At 42.1% G+C, this 16,830-nt stretch overlaps 2 protein-coding genes across 2 annotated transcripts in view; one reads left to right on the top strand and one right to left on the bottom strand.

Moving 5' to 3' along the window:
* CDC42SE1 (CDC42 small effector 1) overlaps window positions 1-2,964 on the top strand; it is a 62,301-nt gene extending 59,337 nt beyond the window's left edge. The window contains exon 5 of the mRNA XM_069728761.1: window positions 1,354-2,964. The gene's annotated coding sequence lies outside the window, so the exon portion shown is untranslated. The remainder of the gene's footprint in view (window positions 1-1,353) is intronic.
* Window positions 2,965-7,007: 4,043 nt separating this feature from the next.
* On the bottom strand, window positions 7,008-16,534 carry BNIPL (BCL2 interacting protein like). Its single transcript, XM_069728762.1, has 10 exons — window positions 16,443-16,534; window positions 11,857-11,961; window positions 11,703-11,764; window positions 11,383-11,607; window positions 11,130-11,294; window positions 10,613-10,715; window positions 10,152-10,283; window positions 9,838-9,924; window positions 9,204-9,302; window positions 7,008-9,004 (listed from the first exon to the last, which is right to left on the bottom strand). Exons 1-10 carry the CDS (start codon window positions 16,532-16,534, stop codon window positions 8,980-8,982), a joined length of 1,095 nt encoding a protein of 364 aa, XP_069584863.1. The 3' UTR covers window positions 7,008-8,979.
* Between the last annotated feature and the right edge of the window lie 296 nt (window positions 16,535-16,830).

Here is a 16,830-nt window from a genome sequence, read left to right on the forward strand (position 1 = left end):
CATAGGATCAGTATTATAGTAGTTATATTCTTGTACATAGTAGGCAGTATTATAGTAGTTATATTCTTGTACATAGGAGCAGTATTATAGTAGTTATATTCTTGTACATAGGAGCAGTATTATAGTAGTTATATTCTTGTACATAACAGCAGTATTATAGTAGTTATATTCTTGTACATAGGAGCAGTATTATAGTAGTTATATTCTTGACATAGGGGGCAGTATTATAGTAGTTATATTCTTGTACATAACAGCAGTATTATAGTAGTTATATTCTTGTACATAGGGGGCAGTATTATAGTAGTTATATTCTTGTACATAGGAGCAGTATTATAGTAGTTATATTCTTGTACATAGGGGGCAGTATTATAGTAGTTATATTCTTGTACATAGGGGCAATATTATAGTAGTTATATTCTTGTACATAGGGGGCAGTATTATAGTAGTTATATTCTTGTACATAGGGGGCAGTATTATAGTAGTTATATTCTTGTACATAGGGGCAGTATTATAGTAGTTATATTCTTGTACATAGGGGGCAGTATTATAGTAGTTATATTCTTGTACATAGGGGGCAGTATTATAGTAGTTATATTCTTGTACATAGGAGCAGTATTATAGTAGTTATATTCTTGTACATAGGGGCAGTATTATAGTAGTTATATTCTTGTACATAGGGGGCAGTATTATAGTAGGTATATTCTTATACATAGGGGCAGTATTATAGTAGTTATATTCTTGTACATAGGAGCAGTATTATAGTAGTTATATTCTTGTACATAGGAGGCAGTATTATAGTAGTTATATTCTTGTACATAGGGGCAGTATTATAGTAGTTATATTCTTGTACATAGGGGGCAGTATTATAGTAGTTATATTCTTGTACATAGGGGCAGTATTATAGTAGTTATATTCTTGTACATAGGGGGCAGTATTATAGCAGTTATATTCTTGCCCATAATCATCTATCTTTGTGTTCCCCCATGTGCTGTACACAGATATAACATCATTATTTATTATCTGCCAGTTTCGGGATATTAATAAGTAATAGTTTCTGCGCACAATTACTAATTGGATTTAGTTTGTTTCTGTAATTGACAGATTAAATACCTTGCAATTAGCAAACCCTTTATACTTCTAAATAGATTATCATCTCCGCAGTGAAGAACACGTGGGCGTGCTTTCAGCACAAGCACAGTTCATACATTCCTTGTGGCGCAGCGCCGTCATCTGGAATTTTCAGTAACATCTACATTTTGGGAAATAATGTCATCATTTGTTTTTGCATGTCTTTTACTTATTAAAAAAATTCTAAGATAACCGAAATATTAAATAACGGTATTTTCATTTTAGGGATGGAGTCAACGCAAAGAGATGTAATGAGGAACAGGAACAAAGCACAGTGCCGCAACCACTGGATAAATTATTCTATTTTCCCAACAATTTTTTTTTTTTGCCTGGAAGCATTTTTTGGAGAACTGATAAAGAAATATCTAAAGAATGTGCAATATTTTGTTCTAGAATATTCTACGTATGTATTAGCTTTTTTTCCGGTAGATTCCTGCTGTATGAGTTATGCCATGGATTATCTCTTTATTTTATTTTTTTACGGCTGGAATGAGTGAAGTGTTGCCAGATTGCGAAACTGAAAACACTTCATAGACTTTTCTGTGCTTTTTTTTTTGTCTTCACATTCCGAAATATTTCACCCCCTCTTGAGAAAAGAGAAAAAAAAAATCTGTAAAAATTCCAGATTTTTTTTTTAACTTTATTCCGTGACTTGCCATCTTGCTCCCATAGTATTCTATGCTAATAGGAATTTTAGGAAACATTTTTTTTCTATCAATTACTTTGAAAAAAAAAAAATAAAAAATACAAAAATGATTATTTTTTAAATAAATATGTATTATGCAAAGTACGAGAAGTACAATTTCTGTAATTGGCTTTGTATTTTTCGAGGCCTAATGTTACATTGTTGATTTTTGCCATAGAGCATTTGCCCACACTGCCTTAATAAAAAATAAATGTTTAATAAAAAAAAAAAAAAATTAAAACTGCACTTGAAATTATATAAAACATCCGCAATAATAATGATAAAAAACAGGCCAGGATACTACCTCTACATCACAACCACAGTGCCAGGAGCTGACACTTTAGTTACAGACTAGTAGTAGGCCCTCTTCCATCACTGTTTTTTTACTACCTACCCAAAATTGAATCTATTGGTAGAAATATTGTGTATGAACTAACTCCATTTTGAGGCTTTTTTTTTAATTACTTCAATGTACAAGCTTTTTTTTTTAATATTAAAGGAGAATTTAAAACAAATGTTAAAAGAAAGTGTAAAAAGAGCTTAAAAAAGACTCTAATGAAGGCTTTGAGGAAGGAAGAACAAGTTTTGGATGTATATCTATATATTTTTTAATAACTCAAATAGATTGGGCATATCAATGAAAACTGCCTAATCTTGTTGTACACCTTCTATCTGGCCCTAGACGAGACCAAACACATAATAGTTGGACATTCTCTCCAAAATCAAAAAGGAAGGGGAGAAAAGTCGCAGCCTGAGTCATCAATCTGGGAAGTCTAGAGGCAGTCATATCAATGACATAGTATTCAGTTCCCACCAAAATCAATGAAGGAAAGGGAGAAAGCACCTCATCTCTCCTGAGAACAATAGGATCAGGCATGTAAATTCAATCTGCCCAATCCGTCTGACAATCATCTTCCTCGGCAAGACCTCACACACATTACACGGTCGGCAGTTTTTATCTGTGGATTCAGATGACTTTCATCTTATGTGTATGGTTATGTGCAATGTTACTGTTGAATAATGTTATTAAAAGAGACGGGACTAGGACAATTCGCCATAAAAAAAAATCTATAATAAACCTTAATATGTTTTGTTCATTAAAATGTACCCAAGGTTTCACAAATTAAATTTTGTTTTTTTTTGCTAATGTTTTCCAAAATTTGTTCTTCTAACCGGCTGTCCTGAAGGGGGTCATTCCCAGTTAAAGGGAACCTGTTACTTGCACTTCCAACAATAAACCGCCAACACCATATTATTCATCTCTTTTACCATTTTAACATTGTGCGCATGTATAAATCATGCTAATTATACTGACTGGTCATATGGGCGGGATTATTACTATTAATAGTCATAAGGTCCAGCTTGTAATCACGGCCATTTTGGCTTGAGTGAGGTCAGGCTATGTGCACACGGTGTGTTTTTGATGCGTTTTTTTACCCCCGTAAATGGTCCAAAATCGCAATGGAATACTAAAGCAAGGTAATGCAATGACAATCCTGAAGTGTTGTGCACATGATCAGTAAATTTCCGTCCGTACTTGCAGCGTTTCATTTTCTGCAGCATGTCAACTCTTGCGTTTCTGCAGTGTTTTTGACTCATTAACTTCAATTGAGTTAGTCAAACCTGCAGCAAAAACGTGTGTGTGTGGGCGGAGAATGTGTGCACGTCTGTGTGTGGGCGGAGAATATGTGCGTGCGTCTGTGTGTGGGCGGAGAATGTGCGTGTCTGTGGGCGGAGAATATGTGCGTGTGTGTGTGTGGGCGGAGAATGTGCGTGTGTGTGGGCGGAGAATATGTGCGTGCATCTGTGTGGGCGGAGAATGTGCTTGTCTGTGTGAGTGGAGAATATGTGTATCTGTGGGCAGAGAATGTGTGGGCGGAGAATATGTGTGTGTATATCTCTGTGGGCGGAGAATGTGCGTGTGTGTGGGCGGAGAATATGTGCGTGCATCTGTGTGGGCGGAGAATGTGCTTGTCTGTGTGAGTGGAGAATATGTGTATCTGTGGGCAGAGAATGTGTGGGCGGAGAATATGTGTGTGTATATCTCTGTGGGCGGAGAATGTGCGTGTGTGTGGGCGGAGAATGTGCTTGTCTGTGTGAGTGGAGAATATGTGTATCTGTGGGCAGAGAATGTGTGGGCGGAGAATATGTGTGTGTATATCTCTGTGGGCGGAGAATATATGCATGTGTGTTGGCGGAGAATATGTGCGTGCATCTGTGTGTGGGCAGAGAATGCGTGTCTGTGTGTGGAGAATATGTGTGTATCTGGGCAGAGAATGTGTGGGCGGAGAATATGTGTGTGTATCTCTGTGTGTGGGCGGAGAATATATGCGTGTGTCTGTGTTGGTGGAGAATATGTGTGTGTGTCTCTGTGGGTGGAGAATATATGCGTGTGTGTGGGCGGAGAATATGTGTCTGTGTGTGGGCGGAGAATATGTGCATGCGTCTGTGGGCGGAGAATGTGCGTGTGTGTGAGTGGGGAATATGTGTGTGTGGGCAGAGAATGTGTGTGTCTGTGTGGATGGAGAATATGTGCGTGTGTCTCTGTGGGCGGAGAATATGTGTGTGTCTCTGAGGACGGAGAATGCGTGTGTGTGTGGGCGGAGAAGATGTGTGTGGGCGGAGAATATATGTGTGTGAGCGGAGTATATGTTTGTGTGTCTCTGTGTGGGCAGAGAATGCGTGTGTGTGGGCGGAGAATATATGCGTGTCTGTCTGTGTGAGCGGAGAATGTATGTGTGTCTGTGGGCGAAGAATATGTGTGTGTGTGTGGGCGGAGAATATGTTTGTGTGTGGGCGGAGAATATGTGTGTGTCTCTGTGTGTGGGCGAAGAATGTGTATGTTTGTGTGGGCGTAGAATATATGCGTGTGTCTGTCTGTGAGCAGAGAATGTATGTGTGTCTGTGGGCGGAGAATATGTGTGTGTGTGTGGGCGGAGAATATGTTTGTGTGTCTGTGTGGGCGGAGAATATGTGTGTGTCTCTGTGTGTGGGTGAAGAATGCGTATGTCTGTGTGGGCGGAGAATATATGCGTGTGTGGGTGAAGAATGTGTATGTGTGCCTCTGTGTGGGCGGAGAATGCGTGTGTGTGTGGGCTGAGAATATATGCATGTGTGTGTGTGGGCGGAGAATGCGTGTGTCTGTGTGTGGGCGGAGAATATATGCGCGTGTCTGTGTGTGGGCGGAAAATGTATGTGTGTGAGCGGAGAATGTGTGTCTCTGTGTGTGGACGGAGAATGCGTGTGTCTGTGTGTGGGTGAAGAATATGTGCGTGTGTCTGTGTTTACTCATGCGACGTGTGTACCCAGGCTTTGTCTGATGGGCCAGGTAGAGCGGTCACATTCCTGATGGGAGTGTTCTAAACGTGAGTTCGCCGTGGGACACTCCGTATTAAATGGGCTACGTTGGACAGGATAGTATTATATGTTGGTTTATTATTTTTTGAGTGTCAGCAGGAGACGAGGGCGTCGGGGATTAGGCGTTCAGTAAGTATGGTAAATTTAGATTCAATAAAGGAGTCTGTAATTATTTCAAGTAAAGGACTTTATACTGGCAGTATCTTTATTTACCAAGTAACTATAGGATTAGTAATAAATAGGTGTCTTATAGATGCCTCTCCATTACTAACCTGAGGCCTTACAATACAAATATGAACCCCACTTGCCACCGCTACAGGGCAAGTGGGAAGAGTGAGGCTGATATTAATAGCCCCTTCCCAGGCTATTAATATCAGCCTGCAGCTGTCTGCCTAGCCTTTGCTGGTTCGATTTTATAGGGGGACCCCATGTCAATTTTTTTCTTAGTCAGTAAAGGCTAAGCAAACAGCTGATAATAGCCTGGAAATTTCTGCAAGCAAATACGCAACGTGCGCACATAGCCTTAATCTCAATTTTTATATGTATATTTACATTTTCAATCCCTATCAGCTTCGCTTCGAGTTTGCTTTGCCCATTTGTGCCACGAGCCTGCTACTCCTTATAGTCACTTCAGTATTTCTACGTTGAGAGCTAGAGGATCGCTGCAGCGACATAACCATATAATATTCAATAATCGCAACAAACATCTAAGACGCCCTTTTATGCTCTGGGACGTCGCGCCTTGTCATCTGTCATTGTAAAATTGGTAGCTTTTATACAAACATCCTAACCTGTTCATGTGCAGCTGGTCTGTTATAATGTGATTGGACCGGAATAGCAGGTCTATTCCCGGAGCTTAAATACAGATTTTTTTTTTTTATGTTTTTTTGTGCGTTGATAAAATCGGAGTCGCTATAGTTAATTATATCTAAAAAGCCAGTCCGATATTGATTTCTATGTCATTGTATCCGGAGCTGTTGTTCCTAGTTCTGCTGTAAATGAGATCTGTCTGTGCACAATAAATGCAATTCTGTTAAACCGCATTACATTTTGTTTCTTGTTTTTTTTTTTCAGTGCTAAAAAACCAAACAAACAACAACTTTTGTAGTCTTCTGTTGATTCTGACCAATATGCCACCAGATGTGCCCAATGACATAGCACATCGCCATTTAGCGGCAGCTTTTTGTTCTTCTTGCACTTAAAGAGGACCTTTAACTGTTTGTTTTTTTTAAACTAAGTACCTCCTCTAATCTCCGCTTCCCCACTGATTCTGGAACAGTTTTTCATTTTAAAATTTGTGTTTCTATATTTCAAAATTCTGACCCCCTGAAATAATAGTACAGATTTTCCCTGCATATGCCACAAAATTTCTCTGCGCTTTCTCCTCTGACACTGGCCAATCAAAACACAGTGAAGTTCTAGGGTACACGCCCATTTGGCTGAAGAAAGAATTTGCACCATTATTAATGGAGGGCATAACTTTGTAATGAAGGGGCACAGAGGAAAAAGAATATCTGTTCCTGAATCAGTGGAGCAGCGACAACTGGGAGAGATACTGCTTTTACTTTATAAAAAAAAAAAAAAAATCAGTGAAAGGTTCTGTTTAGTGTAAGAAGAAAAAATATATATATTAAAACTAGCAGAAGATGGGGCCTAGTGAGATAGGACAGCGCCACCTGGTGACAAATTGGTCAGTTTCAGAAGCTCTTCAGCTGATTTGGATCAAGTTATGTCACCAGGTGGCGGTGTCCATTTTCTGTGCACCATCTACTGGCGGTATTTTTTTTCCCTTTGTGTTTACACCATAGAATCGCACCCACAATTAATTCTCAGAATATAAAACTATTGTTTTTTATTAACATCAGCAAATTAACAAAAATAGAAAATGGGAATATATACACATATTGTACACACTCGATATAAGAGTACACAGGGCAGTGGGAGAACACTGGACAACTATTAACGCTCATATATACAAATATTTAATGTGCCAATTATGTGTTTATGGATTAACGAGCTTGTTGCAGAGGGCATAATCAAAACCTGGATTATAGTATAGTAAAGAGGCAAAGACCCAATTTTGCCACTTAAGAGGGGACTTGTCACTTGCCAATAATATGCAATTCTTTTTTCACCTCTATATAAAAGCCGCTGTTGTCCTGAATCCGGCGATGTTGCTCTTTTGTTCCTGCGCCTCTCTGCTCCTCAGATACGGCCTCCTCTGTATACAAATCTAGTGTTGTTTGCCAACGGGGCATGGTCCTCAAGAACACGCCCACAAAGAATAGTTGGAGGAGTACGCCCACTTGGATAATAAGACTAGATTTATATACAGGGAAGAGGCGGCCATATCTCGGGAAAGGAAAGGTGCAGGAACAAAAGAGAAACATCGCCGGATTCAGGAGAACAGCGACATTTACACCAAGTAAAAAAAAAATGACATTTATAGCAAGAAACAGATCTCCTTTAAAAGCATAAATAAAAACACTGTAAGATGCAGCTTGCTGGTGGTTTCCAGGTAATATATTAAAAAAAAAGTGCAATCAAATCACGACATGACATAAAAGCAGAATTTTAGATTTAGTGACAAGATTGGCGATAATTGAAGGCGGAGCTTCCCTTTATTAATGCAAACAAAAAAAATTAGGGGCAGTTTTTGAAAGGTCATTTGATGTCCAAATCAGCTATTTTTCAAACTAAAGTGATAGGACTGATACTTAAAGGGAAAATCTGCTAAAAATCTGTTAAATCCCACCCATGAGGAATAACCAGACCCCACCCATGAGGAACAATCATTACGGATCAGTGTGAAAGCTTAGAAGATATATTTTAAAGTTATATTTTCCCATTAATTGACCATCATGATGACATGTAAATACCACTTGTCAGATATATTTGTCAAATATTGGAATCCCCACTACAAAACATCCTGCCCCAACACCTCGGTGTAATCATAGCGGCACTGGGCATCATTGAGGCATCGCACAACCCAGCCATCACAATGACAGGAAGTGTTATCATGGGGACTTTTTTTTTATATAGATTTCTGTGCCATCTTATAAACAGTATGGATATAGATGTTAGACCAAGATCTGTCAGAGAACAGTGACAGGAGGTGTTGTCATGGGGACTTGATTTAAAAAAAAAAAATGTTTAAATAATTCAATTTCTAGATAGTGTTTTCATAATTATTACTTATAAAAAATATCCAAGAGCTGATTTGTTTAGGTGACATCCAGGCATTTCTGATCTGCAAGTGCACAGGGACTAGAAGTGTTGTCATGGTGACTTTTTTATCATATATATAAAATTATAGTAAGTCCTCCCATAAGCATTATTAAAATAAATATTAACCGAGGTGCAGTGTATGAGACATGAAAAAAAAAAAAAGGTTACCACGACACAAAAATATATACATATGTATGTAAACAGTAAATTAAAATATTCTACAACTTGTTCTGTTCACGTCGTAGCTTACATAGGAACATCACTATAAAAGGACACGGAACCTCAATGGATCCCAGCTTTGCTTCAGTTCTCTAAATTGCAGTGGAGCCGGAAGTGTTATCATAGGGAAAAATCTATTTTTGACATATTTATTTGCGAATTTTGTCCACCAGATGGCGCTATTGTCTTTATGTACAGAGTCTCATCTGTGCAGCTTTCCAGAGGGATGCACACAGTGTCTCAGCCTGATGAGAGGTATCTCTAGTCCTTATTCCGGCAGATCTCCATTTACAGTGCAAGTCATTGTTCCCACGGTAGTGGAAGAGTTGTCATAGGGTTTCACCGCTATGCTATTTCAGGTGCTATCTCTTTAATTCATTGTCCAACCTGAAAGAAGATAAGAGGACAGTTTTACTGCAAAGTACCATAAGAGGATATGATGGAACATGAAGAAAAAAGTGAGAACTGTCAAAGTGACAAAAAAACAACAAAAAAACAACAAAAATGCTGGAAATGCAGAGCTGTAGTGTAATGAGGCTGGAGGCAGAGAAAGCAGACAATATCTCAATCACAGGGGGCGACTCACTCTTGAATACAGTCCGGTATGTGAACGTTATCTAGCGAAACGAGCTGCGCCAGATCCGCCAGGCTGCTGACAAATCGGATCTTTTTTCCAAATTTGGAGCTTTAAAAAAAAAAAAAAAAGAACAAAATTTAAAAAAATAAATACATGAGAGAATGAAAGTAGTTACAAAGGGCATCTCGCTGTCAGGAGGACCCAACTTTACACACAACCCATTGATGTGATTTGGATACTGTAATTCTTCACTTCTCCAGTAGTGGCACTGTGGGGAAACTGAACACTTACAACCAGGTTTCCACACAAATCACAGGAGGTCACAGAAGAGAGAAACTAAAGCGATTAGCTTACTGTCATGGTACAACCCCTTTAAGATATTCACCTTTTGTTCTTTCTGTTGCTAGGTTATTGTCTTTTTTTTTTTTTTTTTACTTAACTACAATTTCAACTTTTTAAAACATCTATATAATATCTATCTATTGGAACTCCCCTTTAATAAATAAATAAATATATATATATATATATATATATATATATATATATATATATATATATATATACACATATATAATATTTTTTCTTTCTTACTGGCTCTCCCCTTTAAATCTCTTAACGCCTGAATTTTTGGGGAAGCACTAACCTGATAAATGGCCGCGTGATGACCAGTAAGACTTTCACGTACCATGTTGAATGCACAATCAGGACAGATTTCAGATTTTTCTTTAACCTAAAAGTAAAAAAAAAATAAAAAAAATATGTATTTAAAGGGGGATACCGCCTTCAAGGCCTTGATACAAATCATTTTTGGTCGAATCTCTACATCAAGATTTTGTAAAGTCTGAACTTTTTGGGCCTCAACCGAACAATTTCATTTTTGGAATCGGAGTTTCCCTTTATGATTTCCACACTATGTCGATCACAGATCAGCGCGAGGGTCTCTGGGACGTCACTTACCGTCTCCCCGTGGCCTGGTAACAGCGCTTGATCCAGCTGATCGGGGGGATTTTACTACGTGGAGTACATCCGTTCAGGTAGATCATCATGTAGTCCTCCGCCACCAGAAGATCCAGAGTTCCTATGATGTACCTGAATATACACAGCACAACAAACTATGAAAGGAAGTCCAATCCAAAAGAAGTAGAAAAGCCTAGCTTCAGAAAGAGAATGGCGAGTGGAGTTCTCCTTTAATTGTACACAAGATTATATTACTGCTACAAAGGGGGCGAAGCTATGACAACCTTTTATTCATTTTTCTAAGTGAAAGTGGTTGTCAGATCATGATCTGCTCCTCCAGGATCATCAGAACAGGATTTTTGTATTTTGCGTGGCGTTTCCCTTTAAACAACTTTCTGCATTGTTCATCAGTATTGTGTTGTGGTGCTGCCCCCGGTGGCCGAGCCTTGTACTGCGTGTACCTGAAGAGATTGTCCATGATGTACTGGTAATCTGGATTACTACTGTCTGGTAGATAACAAGATGCGAACGTAATAATGGCAGTCAGTCCGTCTCCGTAATAACCTGTGGGAAAGCATAGGATAGGATTAGATGCATGGCTCAATGTGCAGCATCACGGTCAGGTACGGACTGGGGCTGAAATTCAGCCCTGGCATTTAAAATCACACAGGCCCATGTTGTCCTCGTCCCCAAGAACCAGATGGGATATATTACTAATATTACCCTGGATGGAGGAAAGCAAGATTTACTACAGGACCAACATTTCTAATGATACCAGTAGCCTGCTGGGGTAAGTGATGGAGTCAGCGACTTGTGCTCCATCACAACTCTTAACAGTATGGGTGTCTTCACAAGACAGATTCTGCTATCAACGTAGCAGACAAGGCGGCCCATGACCAGACAGGCCCTTCTGGCATTTGCCAGAATTGCCAGATGGCCAGTGCGGCCCTGATCACGGTATAGGACTGAGTATGCTACCTCCATGGGACACGACCTTCTTGTATGGCTCGATGGCTGTCATGTCCACCTTGTGTTCCCCCATCAGGTATATTCTCCATTTTCGGCCATTTTCATCTTCAATGTCCGTCACACGGTTTTCAACCTCAGAAAAACTCTGTGCCCCTTTTGCCTTTGGGAGGTCATCTGTAATAGAGGAGGCCGGGGTCATTATGGCCTCAGCGCGATCACCATGACCCCATTTGCCAGAGCTCGTCCACACAGAGGACGTTACCTTCCCACTCAAACTCGTGGCTCAGGTCCAGCATTTCGCTGCTGTTTGGAGTCTCCAAATCATCTATGTCAAAATCGAAATCTTCCTCGGTGGTCTGATCGTCGTGGGGGTCACTGGAGACCGCCGACCCCTGGCTGTTCTCCAGATTAAAGCTAATGTCTGGGGCAGACAATCGTTTCTTCATGTGGCGGTTACCGCACAGCTCCAGCGTGCTGGGAGGACAAGCTGTGGGTCACAGATCAGGCAAGAAAAAAAAATAATTTTCCTAAAATTCTATGTGCTGCTGGGGGAACCTGGTGCAAGTTTGTCTCCCCCCTCACCTGAGGGTTTATCCTCTTTGGAATCTGAATCTTCTTCCGTCGCCGCCTCTTCTGGGAGGAACCTAAAACCCAAGACAGGACATCACATGATGGTAATAAGCAATCTAGTAAGGTCAGGTCCCGTAGTCGTGTCAGGTGGGAGGGGGGGACCAACCTTGGAAACTCTTCATCTTGCCATTCTTCTTTCAGCTCCATGTCATCAATACCCAGACGATTGGCAGCAGACGGGGCTGCTGGACGCTGCATGACACCACTGGAACTACCGGGAAAGAACCGAACAATGGAGGGTCACATTTTAGTCACACTTGCTATTATGCCCAAGCTGACCCTTACGGTTATGTCAGGGCGGACACTCGCGGTTCCATCAGGGCTTACAAGCACATCCCCCAATGGCTGAAGGTTCTGTCTGGGTAGACTCTCGCGGTTCTGTCAGGAGCTTCCCAATTGGGCAGACGGTTCAGTCAGGACTGACAGGGGCGTCTCATAAGGGCGGACGTTTCTGTCAAGGTGAACGCTTGCGGTTCCTTAAGAACTTACAGGCATGTCCCGTGAGGGTGGATGGTTCTGTCAGGGCGGATGCTTGCAGTTCCTCCAGGGCTTACAGCTGCAACCCGTAAGGCTATGTGACCACGTTGTGGATTTTTCCGGACCGTTTTTGCAAAATCCGTAGGTAAAACGCACTGTTTTATCTGCGGATTTACTGCAGTTTTGTGCGGATTTCACCTGCAGATTCCTATTGAGGAGCAGGTGTAAAAAGCTGCGGAATCCGCCCAAAGAATTGACATGCTACGGAAAATACAATGCAGCGTTTCCACGCGGTATTTTCCGCAACATGTGCACTGCAGATTTGGTTTTCATGGTACTGTAAACCTCATGGAAAACAGCTGCGGATCTGAAGCCAAATCCACAACATGTGCACATACCCTAAGGTTGGAAAGTTCTGTCAGGACGAGCGCTTAATGATCTGCCGGGGCTCACAGGCGCATCCCATAAGGGCTGACGGCAGGGTGGATGCTTGCGTTTCATTCAGGACTGACAGATGCGCCCCATAAGGGTGAACGGTTATGTCGGGGCAGGCAATCGCAGTTTTATCAGGCACGTCCCATAGAGGCAGACGATTCTGTTAGGGTGGACGCTAGCAGTTCAGACAGGGCTGACAGGAGTGTTTCATAAGGGTGGACGGTTCTGTCAGGGCGAACTCTCACATTACTGAGAACAAACAAAGTATGTGCTATGTTCACACGCTACGGATTTTGCTGCGGATCTGCAGAGTTTCTGAAGCTGCAGTTTCCCATGTGTTTACAGTACAATGTAAACCTATGGGAAACAGAAAACGCAGTGCCCATGCTGTGGAAAAAAACGCGCGGAAACGCAGCGGTTTACATTCCGCAGCATGTCAATTCTTTGTGCAAATTCCACTGTGGTTTTACACCTGCTCCATAATAGAAAACTGCAGGTGTTAAACCGCAGTGGAATCCACACAAAATCCGCAGGTAAAACGCAGTGTCTTTTACCTGCGGATTTCTAAAATCTGCTGTGGAAAAATCTGCAGAGGTTCATTCTACATGTGCACATAGCCTTAAGGTTTTTTGTGTCATAGAACCTGGTGAGAAAAGTGGAGACTCCCTTTAAGGCCGGGATCACACATACACGAGATACGGCCGAGTCTCGCAGGTGAAAACCCAGCTCTGGCACTCCGGAGAGGACAGCAATACATGGAGCTGCACGCTCTGCTCCGGAGTGCCGGCACCAGAGGAGGGATTTCACCTGCGAGACTCGGCCGTATCTCGCGTATGTGTGATCCCGGCCTAAGGCGCAGTGTGGAGTGTAGGGATAGCACTCCCATTGATCACACAGATTGCCATTGTAAATATCTCCCATGGATTTTCCCTCAGTGGTTTACTTTCCTGGCCCCCTGATGACATCCAAAATGGATGTTAACTATTTTTTTTAACCCAAAGACACAAACAATAATAAACTGTCTATGTTGCCCACAGTAACCAATCGCAGCGCAACTTTAATTTTAACAGCAGTTTAAGAAATAAAAGCTGAGCTTTGATTGGCTGCTACGGACCACAAGTACCATATTAATAACCAAGGCCCAGTGCAACAGGAATTAACTCCGCCAATGAGATTTCTTTAAAAATTCTGAAGATCCGATCAACCATTCAATGACTGAGTCAATAAAACACACATCACATGACCTCGTCATCCAAAATGACCGACAACGCCTCTTAAAAAAGAATTTAAGGCTCAAAAAAAAAAAAAAAATCATAATATAAATCACTACAGAAAATGGCACAGGAGATCGGGGGAGCGGTCCACAACAAAACCAAACGCTGACGATGAATTCTGATAGGTTGCTATGGCAATGTCCATCTTTCATACATGGGGCAGACTGCTTTGGTGACGACCAACGTACCCCCTAATGAAAAATTTGGTGACGTTTCTGTCCGATTTTACCACAGCGTGCGAACCTGGTGTAACGGTGCAACTTCCAATAGTCTGGAAATCCAGCACCTTAGTGGTTAATAGTCACAGGTGAGCGGATTAGTCGGATCCTGGGCTGCCAGTTCTATCCCTCATTATGTAGTTATGGGCGCGGTGGTGAATAGTGCTGCACAGGTGTGATTTCTATATGTTAAAAAATAAGCGCCCCCCCCCCTTACGTGTGCATACGGTACCCGCCAATAGTTTGCGCCTTTATTTGTTGTAGGTGCACCCCTTTATGTCCTATGTATACACCACTATTGCTCAGAGAACGCAGGATGATAAATACCGCCATACCGTGCTGCAAAGATACTTACACGTTGTATGCCAGGAGTTTGGGGACCGTGAAATAGGTGGCTGACATCACCCATGAAGCTGGGGGGTAGGGAAGGTGCAGAGTAATGGGTGACTCCCAAAAAATCTCATGTTACCTAGTAACCGCACAATCAGCCCGCAGCGCACCCTGTGCACACACGGCACAAGTACAAACACGCACAACGCGGGCCCGGCCTCGTCTATGGAGAGATATACACGGCAGGCTCTGCGCTTTTATACTGAGGTGATCTTCCAACTCATTGAGACTCTTCCCATAATTCCCCAGGAGTCTGCTAATTTGAATAAAAAAGTGGTCTTGTAAGACCTCGTTAAAGGGGCAGGTCCAAATAAGAAGGGTCTTTTCTGGTAGTTTGGGATCTGTCCTTGCAAAAATCATCCTCTAGATAAAGTGGCAGCATGCATGGCCACTGCTGTAACCCCCTTTTTGGCAATCGGTGGGTAACCCAGCACCAATCTAACAGTTATATACCCTTTACCTATATAATTGCCGCTTGCATGGGGGTGGGCGGCTAGGGATGTTGATGATTTTGTATGTAGTAGGACATGCTTGATAGATGGAGACCATCAGCAAGTATGTGACTGCCCAGTTAGACAGTAGTGGGCATGCTTGTAATCATAGTTCACATCCGAAGCTCCGAGTTGCTCCGTTGATCTCTAGACTGGTGACAACAACCCCATAAGGCGCTGTCATGGCTGCCTGTGGTTGTCACCTTAGCAAGTCCCCACCCATCCATCCTTTTAAAACTGGGAGTGTATTTCACAACAAATATGGCTGCTGCCTTGGGCCAAACACACCTGTGAGAGACTCACTTCTGAGTAATGGATATATATGTGTACAGTAATTAAAGGGACGGTGAGCAGGTCATGTACACCTTGAAGGTGACATTTTTAGGGGCTTGTAAATATCCTGTGCTTTATATACTGCAAGACTTGTTAATATTACAAGGAGGTAATCTCCAGTCATTACCAAATCCAACAAAGGCATCAGGGGAGGCAGGAGTAAGCCGCCATGACTATAGGGCGGATCCAGCTCAGAACAGACCCTCCCCCTGGACTCCTCTGCTTTACCGTCATACAAAACCAGACTTTGGGAAGTGCTCCCTCCCCTACTCAGTATGGGGCTCTTCTCGTCAACCCGTCAAATGTTAAAATCATGGCAAAGGTAAATTTGATTGTTTAAAGGTGTCACAAAATGTGTAAGTCGCACCCAATTCCTCCTGGAATTAAAGAAAAAAAAAAACACATCCTAAAAAAAAAAAATTGGGGGAATCATCTTACAGCAAGATACAAATTTTGCTACGAGTTAATGGTCCAGGTACTCTCTCCCTGCCATTTCCTCCCCTACAAATACTGATAACTAGAGATGGGCGAACATGCTCGAGTGCTAATAGAGTATCTTTGGGGTGCTCTCTCTAATACTAGGTGGAAGTCTCGCGGCTGTTCGACAGCCGCAACACATACAGGAATTTCCTATCAGCCAATCCCTGCATGTGTTGCGACTGTTGACTAGCCACCGAGACATACAGCCGCGGGGACTCGAATACATTTTTTGAGCGCGCCAAAGATACTAGGTTCGCACCCGAGCATGCTCGCTCAGCAACTGTACTACGGCAATGGCAGCACTCCATTCTGCGCCAGGATGACGTTTAAATAGGTGGGGAATGGGCAGGGAGAAAGTGCCTGGACGTGATGCTACACCTAGATCTTATTTTAGTGTCAGCTTTTTGGGTGCTTCACACATGGCCCAATAGATCCGGACACAGCTGGAGTGATTACATCTGATATAAATACTGAGGGATGGGGTAAGCATTAGTGATGTTATAGGGCAGCCTATAACTCCCTATTGTTATTAGGGATTATTTCAGCAGCCATCGCTCCTATCACGTTTACAGGGGGACGGAGGACATCGCTCACCTTCGCTGCAGAGATCCCAGCTTGCTGTCATTGTCCATCTTTAGTAGATGTGTGATAGTTGCGAGTGAGGTTTTCTCATCGCCCAGCCTCATTATGCAGGGAACACACACCTATCACAAACCAGTTCTTCCACCTTTCAGACCTGCATCTTTTTTTTTTTTTTCTTCCTTGTCAATTCAGCCGAGTTTTTATTTTTCTTCTCACCTCCCTCCTCCCCCACCCTCCATAAATTCTACAGGGGGGAATAATGTTGATGCATAGGCCCGACGTGGCCCAAAAAAGTTCTGGAGGCAACAGGTTCTTCGCTGGACTCTTTCATGGAGAGGAAGATGGAGTCCAGACTATGAAGAAATCAGTGCTCTCCCTCGATCACAGGAGAGATTCCCAG

Source organism: Ranitomeya imitator, chromosome 1, assembly GCF_032444005.1.
Source record: "Ranitomeya imitator isolate aRanImi1 chromosome 1, aRanImi1.pri, whole genome shotgun sequence".
NCBI lineage: Eukaryota > Metazoa > Chordata > Amphibia > Anura > Dendrobatidae > Ranitomeya > Ranitomeya imitator.

Excerpts from the sequence above, each read along its gene's own strand:
- BNIPL (XM_069728762.1), bottom strand. The coding sequence starts at position 16,534 with ATGAGGCTGGGCGATGAGAAAACCTCACTCGCAACTATCACACATCTA. Across the intron at positions 11,962-16,442 it reads CTGGGATCTCTGCAGCGAAG|TTCCAGTGGTGTCATGCAGC; the intron begins GTGAGCGATGTC and ends CTTTCCCGGTAG. Across the intron at positions 10,284-10,612 it reads ATCATGGACAATCTCTTCAG|GTACATCATAGGAACTCTGG; the intron begins GTACACGCAGTA and ends GTGTATATTCAG.